Here is a 20,517-nt window from a genome sequence, read left to right as displayed (position 1 = left end):
CCGCTGATTTTCTTCCCAATTCGTGCTGTTCATGGAGTTATCAAGAGAAAAAGCGATGCCTTGATATGGTATCTACTGCATTAGCTGCGGTGTGCCGGTGGGTTTAGTCCGCGACCCAGTCACTCACCGGCATATGCGGTATGTAGCCTCCTTCATAGGTTGGGCATCAACCAGGCGATATTTATTGCTGACTCGCAAAACATAAGTCAGCAACATTATGATACATGTACTAATGTTGATGGTCTACTAAAGCGGCGAGCGCCACGGTGCATCGAAATCCCTTCTTTCGCTCGTCGCCCGCTTCTCTGTTCTTCCGTGTCAACTAGCATCATATTGTCTACCAACCTCAGCGAGCAATCATTTTGAACATTCCATGAAAATCCTTCACCGCCTCCTCGCATCTCTTGCTTTCAGTCCGTTTCAGTGCGTATAATCTCTAAAGCCATTGGTTTGCAGGTGAATCCAAAGCCCGTTGCCTTTGCTTGGATAAATGGGAGGCCCACATATTGGGATTGCTCTTCCGACGCTCTCCCGCTCGGCAGATGCCCTCACCGCATTATTTCATGTGTGGCTAATCGAAGTACTGTCATGTCTAACTATCTACCTATTCAGTGATTCGTTCAAGCCTTTAGGAAATTACCTATTAGAGTTATAGAACTTAGTGCTGTATACTTTCGAGTAAGTATCGCCAGCTGCAGGGGGGGGCGTGCAACATAGAAATCTGCAGAAACGAACTAAACTAAATACTTATTATATACCTGAGTGGAAGGCCTCCCTAAGCACCTTTCTGATATCTGTGTTGGTCAGACGGATTTGATCCCTGCGCGCTTTTTATCAGGCAGACAAAAGTGGTAATAAACCCACTTTAACCGCTCTAGCAAATATTTATTTATTGATTGTAGTTGCCACGGGAGACCTTGCAGTTCAATCAATTATCAGCTATGTTAGAGGGAAATAATTTATAATTAAATAGAAGCAAAACTGTTAGGTCCAAAAAGCTGGACTTCATAAACAATTAAGCACTCAAACTTATATAAAGGTAATATCTAGATGTCGAAGCCGAAGTTCAACAGCTTACAGCTCCGAGAGCCTGATCTCCCTTTCCATTCCACAATTGTTTTTTTTTTTTTTAAAAAAAAAAAAAAAAAAAAAAAAAAAGCTGTGGCTGCCTCACGTTAAAACAAGGCGGGATATCCCAAAGTGTAAAAAAGGAGGGTGTTCTTGTATCATGACTGGTTCCTTCGGGTCCACCAGGCCCCCAATTTGGAGACCTTGAGACATAACGAGCCACACTGAGTGTCATAAGACCACTTAATCTGCTTTGTGAGAGACGACTAGTATTTTCCCAGCCACCGTGATTAATAGGGGCAAAAAAACGGTTGAAATGCCAAATTTCTATCCCTGGCAAGGCGGCGAGACGGTTTCTATGCACTTCCATGTTCTTCGCTCGCGGCCTTCGTATCTCACAGGACTTCTTTCCCCACAACTCAATCAAGTTCTCCCGCTCCTTTTGTTGTCTTGCATGTAGCACGGCAAATCCAGATTGCTCTTATACAGGCCCCATAAATGGCAGTCTCGGTATAAGCTATATTCTCTAATTTCTTCTTCAGCTAACGGATTCATTTGCGGGAAAGGCAGAACACCTGACGTGTAAATGCTTCATGAATGGAGAGCGGCATGAATCTCCCAAAATGGAAACGCAAAGCATATACTTTTAGGGTCCTTGAAATAAAAGAGTAGGCCGGTATATACCCTATTTACGGGTGGCCCTTACTTGAAGCTGAATCTCTATTAAGGATATAACGCACGCTATAACGCACCTCATCACGACTATATACCCATCGATACCACGACTAGTCTAAAAATCTGATATCAGTTGGCTCTATTTACGCATGCCCATGCAGAGTCTCCTCTGATCATTCTAGACTGAAAACTACTTGGGGCTTGAATGATAGCGGCAGAGAACTTTGAATTACCTGACGGAAATAAGGACAACTGAGAGCCGGCATGAAATGCGCGAAAAAGGGGTCAAGGTATGTCGACGGATGCCGATGTGTGTCGATGTAGGCTATTCCTGCACACCGTCATGTATCATATCTTGTACAACGGCAGCATACCCGAAACGTTTGGTAAGCCTACATTTGCACAGGCATATCAGGGAATGGCGCCATATGAATTTATCTGATAGTCCCATTGTTGCACATGTCTTCATTTTGCATCGAGTTACGTGAATCCGGGCCGCAGTATCTGGAAGATGGCCATGCGCGCGCACTGAGCTGGGCACACTGAGAGCTTTTGCCGTTTGCCCAACACGGTTTGCATAGCAGCGCTCTCTCGTATCTGCCGAGATAACGAATGAACGATTGAGAAAATTTTTCATGTCGGCGTGGAAGGGTCTGCTAAAAATAGAAAATGCTCAGCTTGCGGTTGAGCTCACGGCGACCCGTTGACACCAATTATTGCTGGATTTAGCCCGACCGTTGGTAGCTGCCACACACACACACACACACCCTGAACATCTCGGAAAGACTCAGGAAATCATGGCTGCATGATGATGCGAAAAAAATGCCTTTGCTCGGTGTTGTGCCAGTCCAAGGCGCTTGTGCTACTTCTCACATCCATGTTGATTTTTCATTCCTTCTCTAGGCTCGTCCATTACTGGCTCGGGACTCCCATATTTCGATTTCTATTTCTACTGGCCCAGCCAAATTGCTGGGTCACTAGTGCTTACAGTTCTGATTTAATAAGTTTCAGGTGTATTGTGTATGATATGTGATATTATTGAGTTACTTCTGTACTTGAAAAAGATACTTGACAGCCACACCTGTGAGACAGGCTGACAGAGAGGGTGGCCACCCCAATGCGAAAAAAAATTCTCGCCTCGGGGGTCTCTGATTGCGGCTTTCTTCTCTCTTTCTCTTCTTTCTTATTAAATTAGAATCAGTCGCCTCGGGATTAATGATCCTCATATAACCATTCTCGTCAGTCCATAACAGAGAAAGGTTGCCGTTTTTCTTTCTTGTCAATATTGCGCGCTCCTATCATTTACAGATATGGTGAGCCCGAGAATCCTGTTTCCTTTGAGATTTGTCGGGCAAACTGGCCACTGGATGGCAAAAGAGAGATGAAAAACTAACTGGCTAGTACCGCCTCGGCCCGAGCCACGAACTAATGATGGCGAGACTTGAATTCGAGATTAAGTTTGGCTCTAATTAACTCATGTTACCCACAATCGCCTACCTAGCGCCACATGGAACGTCAAAGCTCAATGTTATCATGCCTTCGTATTTCGTACAGCATTACGGGCCTACTTGCTACATTGCTGCAAAGTTTTAGCGACGCCGCGACGTGGACTACCATACGGAGACCTGAAATCGGTGCCGAGCCCCAGATCGCCATTGCCCACAATCTGTCTGGATTCTATCACCGGACTTCCGATGACAACCGACGGAACGGGCGCTGTTCTCCTGATTGTCAACAAATTCACAAAGTTCATTCGATATATCCTTGGCAAAACGGCATGAACGCTGAGGAATGGGCCACAGCCAGGTCTACCCGGACTTGAAGGAAACCAAGGGTCAAAATGGATCGATAATGAAGCTGGCGCCCATCAAGCTTTCCCCAGAACGTTGGAACAGATTAGCGAAAGCCAGGTTTCTCGCAAGGGACTTTGACAGAGGCGTTTAGCTAGGATGGAAGACTTATAGTACAGTAAGAAAACAGTCGTTGATACCGGGTTGTGAGAGAAGTTTTCATGTCAATCATGTTGAAAGACGAAGTTCGCATAAAGATTTGACTTGTATATCCTGATAAAGGAGAGCGAAGAAAAAAACTACGTATAAAAAAAAAAGGAGCCATTATCCAGCACCCCAGTTCTGTTATCCAACACCCCAAAAATAAAGAGAGAAGTTATCTAGCACCCTAACTACATGTATGTTATTTAGCACTCCAGCTGTAGCTTAGGCTGCTACTGCTGCTACTACTGCTACTGCTGCTACTACTGCTACTGCTGCTACTACTGCTACTACTGCTACTACTGCTACTACTGCTACTACTGCTACTGCTACTACTGCTACTACTGTTACTACTGCTACTACTGCTACTACTGCTACTACTGCTACTACTATTGCCATTTTAATAAGTATTTGGCAGCTGTATATTTAATATATAAACTAGCTGCCCTATTATACTACAGTTGGGGTGTTGGATAATGAAATTAGGGTGCTGGATAACTTCTCCCAAAAAGAAAAAGCCCAACACGCATCCAGGTCAGCCGAGCCAACAAAAGAGGCCTCCTTGGAAAACACTCGGTAGCAATACAAAGATGTGAGGTAGCATTGAGGACCTAGAAGTACTAGGCGACCTGAGGCTTCTATGGAGTAAAAAGCCATTGATAAGATGATTCAAGGCTAAACAGCTGTGCTGGATGAGTCACTCGCCGCGTAATTCTAAAAGCGCCGCTGAGGTCAATTGCTTGTACAGCCAACAGCAAAGCGAAACCAAGCAGTTGGTCGCTCAACGTGCTCGAGAGTTTGAGCTTTAGCGCCTGTTTGCGCTGAACTCCACTAATGGGCATTTGCTGCCTCTATATTTCGTGCGACTCGCTCTTCATCGACTACCAACATGCGCAGTAACAACTCACGCAATTGATCGAAAGGCTTGGTTTACTTCTTTGTTAATCTCTATACATACTGCATATCCTTGACACACAGTTTCAAATCGCCATGTCTTCAGCGATGCGTGTTGTTTTTCGCACGGACGACATATCTGAATCTGAACCTGAAAGACTGGCCGAAATGATGTAGGAGACACCTGGATGTGGCTACCAAATGACCAGCTTGCTGAACTTGCGATTAGAACGGCCGCGAGAATTGCCACGCCATACGTCGAGGGCGCTTCTCTACAACTTGAAATCATGCGAAACTACCAGGACTTGCCTTTGCCCCAGGTGACTTCAGCATCCATTGTCAAGATACTCGGTGTCACCATGTCTTCAGTGATGCGTATTATTCTTCGCCTGGACTCTGGTGAGCCACTAGAGGCAGTTCTCAAGTTATTTGATCGTCGTTTCGGGGAAGACCTTCGCAGCAACGGACGGGTACATTGGCCTTATATGCGTGCGTCAGAAAAGGGGTTTAACTCCATGGTAAGGCGGAATGACATGGATCGTTTCATCACAAAGCTACTCCAAGACCGAGAGAAGGCTATGCTTGAAAAGCGGCCTTGGCATTTTCTTTCCGATGATGACGGCGATGACGACGATGGCGGCGAGCATGCAATAGACAGATTCGAAGCAGCTGTCTGGCAGGAGTGCGAAGACATGTTTGAGTGTGAGGTCAAGGCCTACGAGCATTTGAAAGGCTTTCAAGGCACTGGAATACCGCGTTTACTGGCCACCGTCCGGTTAGCTGGTGCAAGCTCAATCGTTCCATCAGATCTTATCAACGAACCGGCTGCGAAATACTGGCATGTCAAAGGCATCCTCCTACAATATATCCCTGGAATTAATCTGATGAACCTCGACAGCTCATCAATAGATGTCAAGGAATGGGAGCCTCTAGTACAGCGCTCTGTAGACTTGGCTCACGAGATCAACAAGTCCGGCTTGGTCATGGACGACTGTTCCCCGCGCAATGTGATTGTACATCAACAATCGCAACAGCCTTTTTTCATCGATTTTGCGCAGTCTTGGCTCAAGCATGAAATGAGAATAAGCTGGGAAACTTCCTCGAGTTCTGGAGGCGAGGAGGAAGAGAAGAAGGAGGAAGAGGACGATTTTATCCTGGACGATGAGTATTGGGATCGGGCGGGGACGACTGACAATCCTGGTGCTATTGGGGCTGTCATGACCACACGACTGAAGAGAGAAAAGGGTGTCGAAATTAAGATCCAATACCCAGATACTATTAAACTCATGGTCAGACCGCAAGACTACTACCCAGACTACCAACCATAAGATTTCAGAGAAATATCCATGGTCTTGGTACCCCCAATCGTGGCAATGGCGCATTCTCTGTCGTTTTCCTTCAACAATAGCAATTGTGGCTTGAGTTATGGGAAACTGTTCAAAACTCTTCATAAAATAGCGATTTTAAATTCTTCTAGAGTTGTTATGTTAGAAAAATCATCTCATCTACTTCAGCTACCGCTGCTGTTATTATTACGATAATTGCTATCATTGCTGCCATTGCTGCCACGTAATCTTACTGTAGCTGTTCGCCTGCCTGTTATTCCTCTCCTCCTGCTCTTCTCTGCTCACTAAATGCCCGGCCCGTTGTGTGGAAAGAAACCCACGGTGAAGGCAGAGCAATATCACAGCATACGTACCATATTGGCGGCCGCTTTGTCGAGCAACAATATAAAATGACTATACTCTTCAAATTCAACTTCCCGATAAAAGGTACAATCATAACTTGGGGCGCTACAACCGCCACATTTACGGAAAGTATTCCAGCATCATCAAGCAGTGTACAACAACGTTCAGCCACGAAGGGGTTTATGAGATGAAGAACAAGATGAAGACATGGGCGGCCAAAGCGAAGCAAGCGAGAATATAATTTTCGAGTAGGCGCCGGGCAAAATATAATTATTTGTATGAGAATGGGAACTACCAGCGATATTATTTGGGGACGAAGATGGAAACTTTCGGCGACATAATCTGGACGAATCTGAGAATTTTCGGCGATATGATTTGAACGAGAATAGGGAATTTTAGCCATAACATCAATTCAGTGATATTTTAACACCTAGCGGTTGCGGTAGCAGCAGTAGCAGCAGTATGGGGATTAAGCTAGATTGGTATAAAATCCTTTAAATGGGAGTCAAGTTCAAAATTGTTTTCACACATCATACAAAAAGCGCCCAAAGCGTACCAGCAAAGAACAAACCTGGTATCTCCTATATCGTACAAACACTGTATTGCCGCACATCTAAAATCTCTTTGGACAAAAGCAAACATACAAACTCCTCCCGATTCCTTCTCAAAAGAATTTCGATGACAAAGCCCCCATAACCATACTCCGCTTCTGCCTCCCCACAAACTTGCTAACATCATCCGCCCATCCTTCCGATTGCTCCTGCAGCGTATTCATCGTATCCCCCATAAGATTCAGCTTCTCCGTTCTCTCGTTGAGCTGCCGCGTCAAATAGTCTCCCCAGCCCTCTTTGGAGGATCCTACAGTATTACCAATCTTGGCAGCACGTTGCTCCGCCGCCGCGGCCTCCATCATCCTCTTACTAGGCGGTCTGTTGGGGCCTCCTATCAAAAGGTCGAGATCCAGCGGTGAAACATGCTGTGTTCCGCTTATCCATTGAAGGTTAGAAATCGTCGGCCGGGTCGGGAGAGGTATCTTGGGGTTGATCAGCACGTCTGGGGACTGCTGTAGCTCCTTGCCCGCTCCCCAAACGTGAACGACAGCCATTTCTGCCGGTCCTGCCCAGGCGAATATGTCGCCTGTTTGCGTCACAATGCTTGCTGTGCTTCGAGTACGATCCACCATTGGGAGCTTCGCACTACCGAGGTCTCGCATGCCTGGAATGCTATATGCTCGAGCTGACCCGTCTCTGAAAGCCGCAACAATAGCATAGCCATTCAATTCAAGCTCTGCCACGCAAGCTGAATCACATATTACATCATCGAATTCTTTGGAGGCACCCTTCGAGTGAGCAGGTCTGCATATCCTGATTTCCTTCTCGGTAACTATTCCCAGCATTAGCTTGACCGTCTATTGGATGATGGTCATATAGACTTTGCCTGTAACCCGAGACCGGCAACAAGATGGATGAGATTAAATAGGAGAATACTTGCCTGCAACGAGAGCTCCATTCACTTGGCGTCCCTCTCGCAACCCACCCACGGTATGTCCCGTGGCTAGCGCTGGTTTGCCTGTATCAGCCTGAATGGGGTTCAGAGACACAACTTTTCCATCAAAGGTCACCGTTCCTGCTACCTCGGCCGAATACGATCCTCCTCCGCCGGGCAACAGCTTCAAAGTAATGACTTTGCCCATGTTGGTCCCAACAAAGCAACAAATTGATGAATACTTGTCATCATCCAGCGTCATCACACCAAACTCAATCGCCGTGGGCCACTCTTTCGGCGGTGCTGAGCTCGATCGCGAGTGGCCCTTGAGAAATGACATTCTATTCTCCGTCTTTGCGAAATCAGTCATTGGAGCTTGGAAAATGATCTTGGGGCCCCGGAGATCGATCAGTGTCAAAAAACCAAGCTCTGATCCAACCGCAGCGAATCCAACGTTTGATATCTGAACGGCAGTGACCGGGCCTTGCATCATCTCGTACAGGACAGCTGGATTAAGCCCTTCCTTTAAGTTCGGCTCCGCCCTTGAGCTGATGTCTGAGAGTCCCTTTGGATTTGGATCTAGCTGCTTGGGCTCATTCCTCCCATAAGAGTGGTTTACTCCCCAGCGAAATATTACAGCCTCTCCTGTCTTGGTGCCAACAATGAACTCGGCGGTAGCGCTGGACAAGCTCATCGCCGTAACTTCCACGTCTTCAAATCGATCCAAGGCCCTGGCCAGGTCAACCTGCAGCTGGACTTCATTTTCAATTTGATCAGCGTGTCCAGAGTCCCATAGTCTGATGATACTATCAGCATGTGCAGTCTGAATAATTGTGCGATCTTCGAATCGTTTTCTCGGTCTCGGGCCAGCTGCTCCGCCCTTCAAGATTGCTTCTCCCTGGTCCCTCTTCTCCACCATCGTCAGCCACCTAGGCCGATCAACACTGGAGACATTGAACTTTGTAACAAAGGGATGTACGAAGAAGGTAGACGGATGAAGCTGGTTCGTAGGGCTAATCTGGTAGCCTGACGGGAAACTCAAAGTAATCAGCTCTCCAGAAGTGAGCAGCACAACCACGGCAATGGGATCCTGCGCGCCTCCAAAATAAGGGGAGTCTCTTGGGATAAGCAGAAAATCCACCGCTTGAGCTCCCGGTGGCAGTGCTAACGGAATATGTCGCTTGCCGCGGAAATGATTCTCCAAAGCCTGCCAAGTAGAGGTAGCGTATACAGGCGTCATACCAAGCTCGATGAATGTCAAACTCTTGGGGGACGCATCAACACCCTCGCCACCCGCAATCAATAAACCTGTATCGTCGCAGTTCTTCTTGCAGCACCAAGCTATCTTGACAAAAGGATCAGAGTATCCCGGCGTCGGTGCGCTCGGGGTGGCATGGTGGATGCCCATTTCCGTGAGGGTTCTTGCCATGACAATTTTCCCTTCCTTGGGATCCCAGAAGACCAAGCTTCCATCTTCGTGTGCAGTGAGGATAAAGGTTCCGGAAGGATGCCACAGCGCATGGGTCAAACGAGGGCGGCGCACAGTATCCATGCCGAGGCTGCTTCCTCCAGGCGCTCCAGGCGGCAAAACATATTCCATGAATTGCTGTGGCTGGTTTTGCTTAAACGTATAGACGACTGCGCCATGGCTATACCCGATCAAGAGCTTTCCAGCGTCTCGAGGGTGCATCGACATGGTGATCAAGGTGACAGCGTGCTGCGTTGGATCCTTGTCTCTCCAAAAGTTTGGGAGACGAAACTGCCGAGCGAGGCCATGTCGATCGAGGTCATAAGCCAAGACGTCTCCGTTCTGCATTCCGATAAAAGCCCAGTCGAGCATGGGATCCGTCACCATCGCGGCCACAGTTCCGCCAATGACCTGCGTCGCCACACGCTCCCCCCGTGTCGAGATCCCAAAGGCTGAGCTCATTGTTCCTGTCGAGGCTGACGAGACGGTTTGCGCTGAACTGCACGGACTGGAACGAGGTTCGTCGCGGCGGATCAAAAGTCTTCTGCACGCGTTGTTGGCCGAAAACATAGATCTTGCCCGGGCCAAACTTGCTCTCGGCCGTTCCGATGGCAAGCAGAGACTGTACAGGATCGTATGCAAAGCAGCTGTTTATCGCATGTATGTTAGCGATCACATTCACACCAGTTTCACCTCCCCTCCATGTCGTCTGCCGCCGCGGTGAATATTCTCAATCGCCATCGCCATCGTCGTCTTCGCCGTCGTGCTATGGCGGGGCATTTGTTGCGTCATAGCTAGGAATCGACACTCACCTTATCTGCGAGTTGAGGCCGTATCGCGCATGGTCGTCGGGAGTAAAGAGCTCTGGTCGGATGCTGCCAGACAGGTCATTCTGGATGCCTGCCTGCTTGCCTCGCAGAAAGCCAGCCATGGCGCGCCGTAGCTAGCAGTGAGTTTGCGGGAGGTTGGATTCAAGGGAGCAGCATTTGTTTGGTCAACAAAGAGCTGACATGAGCCCAGGAACAGTAACAAGCAAGGCGGGGCCAGGGCAGTGCTCCATGGCGGGGTCTTGGGGCCGAAGCCACCGGCAGTTCCACAGCGCCTCTGGGCATTTACACGCCAAGCACCAGCTTCGGCCAAATTCCGTATGACTACTACCGCAATATGACAATACATACAAAGAGAAGAATAAGAAGATGAGGATTTCCAAAGGGTGACTCACTTGATGAATCTATGGTAGAAGCAGTAGAGGCAGTAGAAGCAGCAAAAAAGAGCATTGTCGTCTCGATTATCCATCCATTCGCTCGTTGGCCTACTCCATCTCCAAAATCCCCCCTCTACTATCTTCTTACAACACGCTACTGTACGTGCTGATCAAGATTACAATATTTACTAGAATTGTGTGAGTATAGCTGGGCAAGACCATGCAATTACGCCACCATTTCAAGTTTCGTATATCAAGCAGAGCGTAGATAATTGGTTCCCCCCGCAGGCAACGTTCGAACTTGAGGTAGCGCATATCACCATCAATGGCACATATAACTTTGTAACTATTTTTGTTTTAAAAAAAAACAAAAACTTCTGTTAATTAGCTAAATTATACGAACCCATTATAAGAGCAAATAACTTCCACCGCCACTTCCCGCCAATCCGGTCGCCCCTTTTGTGCATGTTGGGTACTGGAAAGTGCCCCATATCTGTGTAAGAACAGCCCAAAAAAGAAAGCTTCCTGTCAAACTTTCTACGATAAAACCCCTCATCGATGTTCCATCCACACTCTCCTATGAAAGCAAATTTCTGTCTCAAACCTCGCCTCCATTCTTTGCATCGCAGCGACTACTTAGATGTACCACATGGTGCTTCGGAAGAAGTCTCTCTGCCTCAACTCACCATTGATGGGACTATTAGCATTCTCGGGCCTACCGCCAAGTTGGAGGAGGGCAGGAGCATCACTTCCCCGTTGAGGGGCACTGAGTGATTCGCCTTTGGCCACCTTGTCACGAATCATTTCGTGACCCTTTGCGCCGGCTCGGAAACCTTCGCTGGTTGCAATATTCTCGTGAGCTCGAGCTCGAGCACCGGCGAGATGCGCGTAGTACACTGCTGGGTGCAATGATACTGGCGTTGTTGATCTGGCATAGGAATAGCACTGATGGTAAATCATCTTTTGTAGCTCATTGACCGGAATGTTCATCTCATCGAGAAGAACGTGGTAGTGGACGGGTCTGGCGGTGCCTTGAATAGCTACATGCGAGCACAAATAGAAGTCGAACATGAATGGGTGTGTCACCTCCTTCTCGACCAGAGTTCCTGGCAAGGCGTTGCCGTTTCGGTCTCCCTTTTCTGGGAAAAATCGAATATGATGGCGCTTGGTGGCCACAATCACCGTGAATTTTGGCAGCGGCTGGTCTGGAGCTGCTCGTTTAAAATAAGCCTTGATCTCTTTAATCTCTTGCTCCATGACATGAGCAAACTGGCCTTCGGCAACGCCGTCACGGAAATACATGACGTGCTTGGGGAATTGGCGATCATGACCACCCATCCACACTTTACTCAGGTGTCCAAACATAAAGTTGATGTTGGCAGAAGTGAGCATTTCCACGCGATAACCATTCGTCTCAACCATGGCTGCATATTTGGTTGCGTCTCTATCAATAGACATTGTCATAGCGGCCACGGAAGGCGAGGGTCCACCAGGAGCAGCATGAGAGATATCAACTCCAATGACCATTGTGGGACGATCTTTGGGGAAATATGTGCCTCCTGGGTTCAGCTTCCACGGGGGGTTCGTACGTGATGTCGCTCCGCCGAGCTTTGCATTGACTTTCATGCAAACATTCGAGTGGTACTGGCCATTGTTTGATGCGACTTGGTTTCCATTCACAACCTGAGTCAAAATACCGAAACGGCAGTCGGCAGACTTCTTCAAACGCTCATAATGAGGGCTGTTCTTGTGCTGAACAACAACAAAGATGAGTTGAGTATAGCCTCGCTCTCGCGTAATTGATTCGTGTGCATGTGCAAGCGCTTGGGCGACGTTTGATTTGATGTTGCCAGGAACGGTAATGAACATTGGATCATTTGGGCATTTACCTCCATGGCCCATGAAAGCTGTTTTGAAAGTTCGAGCAAATTGCTGGACTTGATTGGGGTTGACACAGTCATCCATCACCAGGAAACCCCAGTTAATAAGAGGTGCCGCGTTCTGCCTGAAAAACTTCTTGCCACGTAAATCCCAACGGCCAGAGTACTTGGGGTCAGCTGTGCCTTGTCTAAAGTTCACAAGAGGCGCGTTCAAGACTCTGGCATCCGTCTTCGAAAATGTTGACTCCAGCTGGATTCCATAGTGCTTGAGATAAGGATCCCTTTGCAGCTGAAGATCTCCGACGTTCTTCATGATGTCACTCTTGCGAACATTTGGACGAGTGACAGCAATTTTGATCATTGCGGCGGTTTGATCGGGGGTTAGCTTGTAAGCATATCGCTGCATCGGCTCAACAAACGCAAACTCCATGGGAATGTGGCCATTTTTACCCGTAGAGATGAGTGGAAGATGCGCATATCGCAAGTGAGCGTTATACTTCTCTCGGTAGTAATCCGCGACAGACAACTGTCGTCCGTTGTAGTCGAACGTGACAGTTCTGGCATTGGCGCCCTCTCCGCCGTACTTCTGGTCAAATAAAAAGTCCACCACTGTGTATACCTTCTCAGCAACTTTGGGGTTGCGGTTGTTGTGTCTGATGGTGAACTTGAGTTTTCGCAGCTTTCGCAGCTGCTTAAAAGCATCAGATGACTGCCACTCCCCTCTATTGTTTTGCGAGGGCCTAAAAAGCGTCGTGGTCGCCGGGTTAATACCCCTATAACGCTTAGGGTCAAGAGAGGCCATAAAGTTGACCATGATCTGATCCAATGTTTGGCGGCCAGTCCAAAAGCAGGTGTTAGTAACATCTGCGTTAAGAGCCAGACCAATGCCTCCGTTGCTGAGATTATTGGAGAGTCTCAGCGAAGCGTACGTTCCTTTGTGAACTTCAATAACACCATCACGTAGGAGAGGGATTCCAGGCTCATTCTTCTTGTAGAAATTGCGCTTGATGGCGAGTAAATGCTCCGATGGCCACTGGCGAATAAGGTGGTCCATGAAGTTGAGTGCTTCCTGAACGTTGTTGTTGAATTGGATTTTTCTCTCCAGGTATCCTCGAAGAACACCCATCTGAATTTCCGTTGTATTGCGCAAAATGACGTGGAACTTGTTGGAGCGGCCAGCACGAGCTGGAGGCTGACCATCATCAAGATCAACAATGACGCGAACCTCGCCGCGATCCACCAAAGAAGGAGACCATGCCAGTCTAGAGCCATCGATAATCCACATTTGGTAGTTGTAGGCAGACAGCGCCTGTCGAAGATTTGCGTGAGCCCAAATCTTCTTCATCACCGGTCCACGTTTCTCCGGTTCAGGTGAAAGGACAATCTAGTGAGAAGTGTCAGTGATAAGATTTTCCAGGAATTTTGATTCAAGTATACTACTCACATCATACTGATATATTTTCTTATTGAAGTCAAACTTGGTCATACGAAACTGATTGACTTCAACCTTTTCCATACGACCCTCGGTATTAAATTTATTTCCACGAGTAGCAAAAATATCTTTGCGATCCTCGTTGGAAATGAAGGCATCTGGAGGCAGTTCCATGCGGGTGTTGCCCTTTCGATCCTTGCTCGGTGGCTTTGCCGGGTCGAATCCCATGCTAGGCGCCCATCCAGTCTTGGGATCACCGGAGCCTGAAGTCTGCGCTGGGGAAGCAGCTCGGCTTCGGCTAGAGCCTGCCACAGACGGTGGCCGGGATTGGGGTGAGGCGCCATGCGCAGAGCCGGCTGGGGAGCGGCCTCGATCAGACATTCTGACTGCAGATACAACTTAGTAGAGAAACCAGAAAGAAAGAAAAAGAAGAAGGAAAGAAGAAAGAAAGGAAAGAGAAGAGAGAAGATGTATATTGTGTGCATTTGATAGGATGTGAATGCCCAAGCCGGCAGACATATGCAGTATCATATACCGACAATGGAAGAGCAAGATCAAGAGACATGAGTGAGATGCTTACTTTGGCTTTCGCTGTGAAGCAGTCTCTATTTCTGAGTGGCGGCTTCTCGACAAGTATCTGGAACAAAATTAGATATCTTTGAGCAGATAAATGAAACGAGACATTCGAATCAAGAGAGAGAAAAAGCATAGTCGGGCCAATAGCTCAACCAGCTTCCTTATAGCAGACGTACCTGAGTGTATATTCAGCCGCTGCTAGTGAATCTTGGAAGTGTCGAACGTAGAAGAATAATGTAGGATTTGTAGGAGAGTTCAATGCCGGGGCAGTCTCTGTAGCGTGGTCTTTCTGAAAAAATTGAGTTAGCCGACGCAGCTCATGACATGTTGAAACACAGCGACGAAATGATTCATTCGAGTTGAAGAGCCACGATGAGATCAAAAATAGACTCGTGTGCTTGGGCGGGAAAATGCAAACGAAAATTGAGAGTGTGTAGCTCCTGTTCAAAGAGCCCAAAGATTTCTCTGTGTGATGGGGGGGCGTAATTAACTGCACGAGTGGGAGTGATGTATAATGAAGATGGCCAACTGACAAAGAAAACGACAGGCGAAAGGGTAGCCTGAGCAAGACCACAGTGGAAGAGAGCACCTTCAGGTCAAAACTTGACGCCAATAAGCTTATTGCTAAGCTGGAGAGGTGTGCAATAGCCAAAGTCGTCGCACGAGTGCAAAGGTCAAGAGGAGGGAGAAAGATGGGAACAGAGTGAAGAGCTGGAGATGTCGCGAAGTAATCAGGAGGAGGATAAATCGATAACTCAAGGAGTTGGGAAAAGCGGCAAAAGAGGACGAGAAAACTCACCCAGAAGTCGTGCTCGTAGAGCAAACAACAAAGTATCTCCGTGGGGAGCACTCTTGATGATCGAGAAGAGTTCACAAAGAATCTTGCTGGCGAGAGACTGGATGGGCTGCAAATAAGACTGCTTGCGAGCGTGGTGAAGAGGAAGTAAAGAAGAGAGGAGGAAGGGGAAGAAGAGAGGAGGAAGGGGAAGAAGAGAGGGCATCTTATAGTTGCGAGGGCAGGTGGCAGCCAGAGGAGTGATCTGTGAAGCTGAACACGTGAGGCCAAGTGTCGGTCAGCCGCAAAAATAGGTGCAGCAACAGCGCTGCAGTAATGTGCGAGGTACATATGGATCAGTGCAGATTTGCCTATGGGATTGAATTACAGTGGAAAGAGAAGCTGCATTTCTGGCGATAAGGAGAGTTGAGTGAGGCGGAAAGGTGGGAGGCATAACATATCTCCACAGATATCCAGTCTGTCCTACAAAGAGAGTTGCACAATAGGAGGCCTAGAGGTCTAAACGGACATTAAATGATAAGGACGTTGTCCCTGCACCGCTTTTATCATGCACATAGCCGCGGGGAGGACGTCTACTTGCTTTATTGTGACGTTTTGACGGCTTTGTGCTTCCGATGGGCGGACCAAGTAAGAGGATCCGGCCATTGAAACTAATTTCTCAGTGATACAGGCTTGTCAGTCAAGCTCTGGGCACTATATTTGACTTTTTGTTCAGTCTCGTCAAAGGGCAAGGCGAGCGGTGATTAAGGCACACTTGCAGTTATTAGAGAAACAATGGACCAAGTAAATACTACTATACTGGTACCTGTAAATTTGCTAGTCAGATATTATCCACTGTACCACTTTCGAGATATAGTTAGCTCCTTGATATAGCGAAAATTATTGACTTGTAGCTACTCCAGGCTTCCTCTACTTCCTCTACTTCCTCTACTTCCTCTACATACCCTATATTCCCTATATTATTTCCTTTTTCTTCTTGCTTTAGTAATATACACCGAACATATATATACTAAGCTAATCATCATTTGAAAGTAATAAATAGCATACTAGATCACAAAGTCAGGCCGTTGAATGGTAGCTCCATCTCCATATTATAACATACAAAATTTAAAAATTCGAGAATGGTAAAAGGTATGTTGACTTTATTTTCACTACACTTGCTACCCACGAGGTAGCAACTGTCTGCCGCAGCTCAGCCATCCTAAATCTGACTCTCCCCAAAAGATGCAAGCACAAATGCTCGAGTGTGATATCTATGTAAGTTAAATAACCCGTCCAACTTCTTATTTCCTGCCAAACGCCTTCGGAATGCATCGAGAAGAGTAAGCATTTACCGTCAACCCTCATATCTTCGAACAACAAGCTATATTCTTCTTCTTCTCTTATCTCCTTCATTATCCAGTCGTAAATGTCCAATTTGCTAAACATACTCAAGTCTTTCGTTAGAATCCACCAAGTCTCCTTGTTTTCTACTGAAAGCGATATCCTCCAAACTGGCTTGGAGCTGGTGCGCCGAATCCAGATGGTGGCGGCGCCGGAGGCCATTGGTTTGGAGTTCCACTTGCGTCGGTCGCCCCGTAGGGAATCGTTGGGAACGTGCCGCCGGTCTCTGTCCTTAGAGGCGACTGTCTATAGACGTTGGATGCAGGTGCAATTCGGCCATACGGGCTGATCGGCCTTGGAAAGTCTCCCGAAGGCTGTCGCCCATGTACTGGAGCGGTAAAGCGGTATTGTCCCCCGGTTTGTGCCTTCCAAGTTCCATAGTCTGGAAGCGGCGTATCGCGTAGGAGAGAGACCATGTTGGCTGCACTGAGTCGTTGCGAGTCATAGGTATGGGCAGGAGGAAGAATTCCCAAGAGGAACGTAATGTCACGATGGAGGGCCGATGACTGGTTGCGGCGCTGCTGGTCGAGCCGTCGGCCAGCCGCCCCTTTGAGAGGGGATGATCCTCTGGCGAGCCTCTTTGGAGGATTGAGCTCTTCGTCATCTGGACCCAGGGGGCGCTTCGGAGAAGCAGTAGCTCTGCTATACTGCGGCCGTGGGCTCAGCTCTCGCTGCGGGGGAAAGCTGTTGCGTGCTGATGCAGGTTGCTCAGTGATGAGGGAGGCAAACTTTGGCCGCATTTGCGCAGCCTTCGAAATAATGACGGGGGCGGCGACGGGATCGAACTTGTCAGTCGAGTAGCGGGCAGCAAAGATGTTGAGTCTGGGGTCCTCAGGGAACAATTCCGCCATTCTCGCTTCGATCTTGTGGATCTGAGACAGTTCGCCGTATTGAGATTCGTATTTGTGGAAATATGCGTATAGAGGCTTCGCCTTGTGGAGTGTCTCTGGGTTGGCGATAAGGCGGTTAACGCAAGTCTCGAAGACTACTCGAGCATCTAGAATGGCAGTCAGACATGATTACTATACTTCAGCCGATACATCACGGCAGTTGAATGACTTACTCGTAGTATCGTCCTTGGAATGCAAAAACTTCAAGTATTCAACGATGAAGCCTTCATCATTGGGAAACAGGCGGGCTCCGCGCTCAAAAATCTTGGCGCCAACTGTATCTTTGTAAACTACGGATTCCAGCAAAGCAACGGCAACATATACGTCGCTGGTCAGGCGCCCCTTTTGTCGTGCATCAGTGAAGACTTTGCGCAATCCGCCGTCTGTCTGGTTGCCTTTGCCTTGAATACGGCGGATTGCCCTGGCCATGGCAATCCACACATATGAAATGGTGCGGGAGAGAAGGTTGGTCTCTGCGGCGTAGCCTTTCTGGATTACGGCGATACGCTCCTCGGTAGATACCTTCTTTTGCGTCCCTTGTTCGTAGTCATCGTCGTAATTATGTTCGATTGACTGCTGTACAGGTGCCTCCTGAGCAGCCGCTTGCCGGAGGGTGGAAATTTCCAGCTTTTCGCGCTCTTTCGCCTTGTCTCCCATCGCATACAACGTGTTCAAGACATCATCAAAAGGCTTCCGAACAGCTTTGGCAAACTCGGATTTATCTCCTTCTCGCAGTGGAGACGTGGACTCAATGTAGTCTGCATGCTTCAGAGCTAGTAACACGCTCTCAGGGTTCGCAGCAATGCCTTGTACCAAAAACTCGGCACCCATTTCTTTGTCAACGTCTCCTGCATCGTTCTGAAGACACCATTCTGCCGCATCGACCCAAAGTTCGGGCCAGAAACGCAAAGCCATCAATGCCTGCTTGTAGCAGTACAGGACTCGCTGTGCAAAGACTTTGGGCTCGTCTGCCTTGAGCACAAGCGGATCTTCCTTTTCCCACTCGATCCACTTCTTCCATAACGCAACTTGATCGCGAAACTCTTGATCACCTTCAAAACCGGGCGCTGGTGGCAATCTAGGGAGGTTTGAACGCTTCAAACCCCGCGTCATATTATCCAAGGCAATATTGCCACTCTTCGCAGACATGTAACCAGGAGATCGCTCCTGGATAAATTTGCGTCCCTATTGTCGAGTTAGCAGAGGGCGTACCATTATCCATGGGTGGGAAGACGCACCGTTACTTTATTAAGCGCCATTTCGAACTGATCGTAATCTTTCCACAGGTTGTTCACCGTCGACATGGGAACGTTGATTGCACGATGGTACGCTTTACGCAGCTGGTCCATCTTCTGTTGGTCTTGCCAACCAGTGCCTCCAATCTGTCCGGGGCCGCTTTTTATAAACTGCACGTAATCCTGCCAGATATTTCCCGAGTCCCGGTCAACGCCAATGTTATCGATTACAAACTCATACGATTGGGTCACAGTTCTCCTGGCCTGGCCATTCGAATCATTATTGAGGTCGTTTCGACGGCGAATGTAGTTGAGATAAACGGTCCAGAGCTTGACGTTGGGAACGGTCATCAAGCATCGTCCGAACAGCTGCTCGGCATTGACAAAATTGTCCATGCCGAGCTCCAACTCAATCCATTCTACCCACATGTCCGCCTATTACTGTCAGTCATGCATCAAGATTTGAAAAGAATAGGGGCTCCTCTTCGCGAATTTGGAGCGGTCGGCCTGTTAGGCCTCTCAAACTTACCGATTGAGGAAAGTTCTCCAAAAACTGGTTATAAACCTTGCGAACATCATCCAGTCTGTTGTTGCGCCTATGTTCGGCAATGAGATTCACCCAGGCATCCATATCCCCCCCGAGGGTCCTCTTTAATGCGAGCCTCGAATAACGTTACCGGGTCAAGGCTAGCCATAGGCGTTGCAGTCACGTTGGATGGAACATTAGTGGATACAGGAGGAACTGGAACATTGGCCTTTATCTCAGTGGGCTGACCAACTTGGCTCTGCGATACCGAGGACTCGGCCGGGCCTGAGTTGTCTCCTTCATCGTCTTCTTCGTCGTCGTCGGAGGCTTCCACTAAGAAGCCACCAGACATTTTTGGTTTGGGTGTTGGACGTTGAGAAAGGACAGCGGGGGCAGCGAGAGCGGGAGCGGCGTCTTCAGGGACAGGAGGGTCTGGGAGAACTGTTTCAACGGGGACATATTCTGGGTCATAATCCCCTCCATCCTCTGTTCCATTATCCGCTGATTCACCTGACACATGAGAGTCTTGAGCAAAGTTATCAACTTGTTCGTCGCTATGCTGAGTATGAGCGCCTTCGGCAGCCGCAAATCCATCATCGTCCCACGAAGTGCCTTCGGAAGCCATCTTGTTTAGCTTTTTTTATAATTCAACTCAAAGTACCACAGGGGGTATCAGTGAAGCCCCAATTGAGCAATACTTTGACGATTGGGGGGAGCGTCAATGGCTCACGCAACGAATAATCGGAGATTCTTGCTCAGCAGCGACGCTGCGAGGGTGTCGCGACAGGTTACGAATCGATCGACTCTGAGAAACTATAAGGTTCCAGTTAAAACACCGTCGCTGTAGCGAATGATGGCAAGCTCCAAACCTTTATACTGCCACAGTGTAGCGGGCAAGGTAGATACCGTTTTCGTCCTTGCCGGCCAGCAAACCGCGTCGCTCGTCGTCAGCGTCAGGCAAGAAGCCGCAGCGCTTCCGTGGAGGTGCGAAATCGGGATCGATACAACGCGACAGAGCTGCCGTCCAGCTAGAGCAAGGCGAAACAGCGGTCCCTAGATCAGAATCAGGGAGCACGCGCCAGAAACGTGTTTGGCCGAGATGATGCTGGTGCTGAGGTGGGAATTGGAGCACTTGAAAATTAGAGTCACCCAAGCTCCCGATTGGGGAAGGCTGTGGACCAGGCTGGCAGTCTTGCGTGCGCGAGGTACTGGGTACGGGGCGTTTCAGCGGCAGGTACGTGCTGGCTGGCCGGCTTGCCAGCGCCTGACCCGCTCAACAGCCCAGCAGCTTCTGTCTCAGCTCGGGGCGGCCAGGGTACTCGCAAC

The 20,517-nt window shown here is 48.5% G+C and overlaps 4 protein-coding genes across 4 annotated transcripts; 1 reads left to right on the top strand and 3 right to left on the bottom strand.

Annotated features, from left to right (window-relative positions):
- Positions 1–4,410: 4,410 nt before the first annotated feature.
- Positions 4,411–6,135, top strand: TrAtP1_008422 (uncharacterized protein). Its single transcript, XM_014086748.2, has 2 exons — positions 4,411–4,801; positions 4,858–6,135. The coding sequence occupies exons 1-2, from the start codon at positions 4,725–4,727 to the stop codon at positions 5,954–5,956; spliced, it is 1,176 nt and encodes a 391-aa protein (XP_013942223.1). The 5' UTR covers positions 4,411–4,724; the 3' UTR covers positions 5,957–6,135.
- A 726-nt stretch (positions 6,136–6,861) lies between these two features.
- On the bottom strand, positions 6,862–10,280 carry TrAtP1_008421 (uncharacterized protein). Its single transcript, XM_066113900.1, has 2 exons — positions 7,808–10,280; positions 6,862–7,699 (listed from the first exon to the last, which is right to left on the bottom strand). The coding sequence occupies exons 1-2, from the start codon at positions 9,837–9,839 to the stop codon at positions 6,981–6,983; spliced, it is 2,751 nt and encodes a 916-aa protein (XP_065969989.1). The 5' UTR covers positions 9,840–10,280; the 3' UTR covers positions 6,862–6,980.
- Positions 10,281–11,070: 790 nt separating this feature from the next.
- TrAtP1_008420 (uncharacterized protein) lies at positions 11,071–15,590 on the bottom strand (the record flags this gene model as incomplete). Its single annotated transcript, XM_014086396.2, has 5 exons — positions 11,071–13,737; positions 13,798–14,167; positions 14,366–14,422; positions 14,538–14,650; positions 15,525–15,590. 5 exons carry the CDS (start codon positions 15,588–15,590, stop codon positions 11,110–11,112), a joined length of 3,234 nt encoding a protein of 1,077 aa, XP_013941871.2. The 3' UTR covers positions 11,071–11,109.
- Positions 15,591–16,215: 625 nt separating this feature from the next.
- Positions 16,216–20,315, bottom strand: TrAtP1_008419 (uncharacterized protein). The gene is made up of 5 exons (XM_014086746.2): positions 20,061–20,315; positions 19,195–20,004; positions 18,669–19,100; positions 17,604–18,615; positions 16,216–17,537 (listed from the first exon to the last, which is right to left on the bottom strand). Exons 2-5 carry the CDS (start codon positions 19,294–19,296, stop codon positions 16,627–16,629), a joined length of 2,457 nt encoding a protein of 818 aa, XP_013942221.2. The 5' UTR covers positions 19,297–20,004; positions 20,061–20,315; the 3' UTR covers positions 16,216–16,626.
- Between the last annotated feature and the right edge of the window lie 202 nt (positions 20,316–20,517).

The sequence above is a fragment of the Trichoderma atroviride genome, chromosome 4, assembly GCF_020647795.1.
Source record: "Trichoderma atroviride chromosome 4, complete sequence".
In the NCBI taxonomy this organism is placed as follows: Eukaryota; Fungi; Ascomycota; class Sordariomycetes; order Hypocreales; family Hypocreaceae; genus Trichoderma; species Trichoderma atroviride.
This window is presented reverse-complemented; position numbering and strand designations above follow the sequence as displayed.

Coding starts and splice junctions, on each gene's coding strand:
- TrAtP1_008421 (XM_066113900.1), bottom strand. CDS start 9,839: ATGTTTTCGGCCAACAACGCGTGCAGAAGACTTTTGATCCGCCGCGAC. Junction 7,700..7,807: donor GAATGGAGCTCTCGTTGCAG/GCAAGTATTCTC, acceptor TGCTGGGAATAG/TTACCGAGAAGGAAATCAGG.
- TrAtP1_008419 (XM_014086746.2), bottom strand. CDS start 19,296: ATGGATGCCTGGGTGAATCTCATTGCCGAACATAGGCGCAACAACAGA. Junction 19,101..19,194: donor TGGAGAACTTTCCTCAATCG/GTAAGTTTGAGA, acceptor TGACAGTAATAG/GCGGACATGTGGGTAGAATG. Junction 18,616..18,668: donor TGGCGCTTAATAAAGTAACG/GTGCGTCTTCCC, acceptor ACTCGACAATAG/GGACGCAAATTTATCCAGGA.
- TrAtP1_008422 (XM_014086748.2), top strand. CDS start 4,725: ATGTCTTCAGCGATGCGTGTTGTTTTTCGCACGGACGACATATCTGAA. Junction 4,802..4,857: donor GAAAGACTGGCCGAAATGAT/GTAGGAGACACC, acceptor ACTTGCGATTAG/AACGGCCGCGAGAATTGCCA.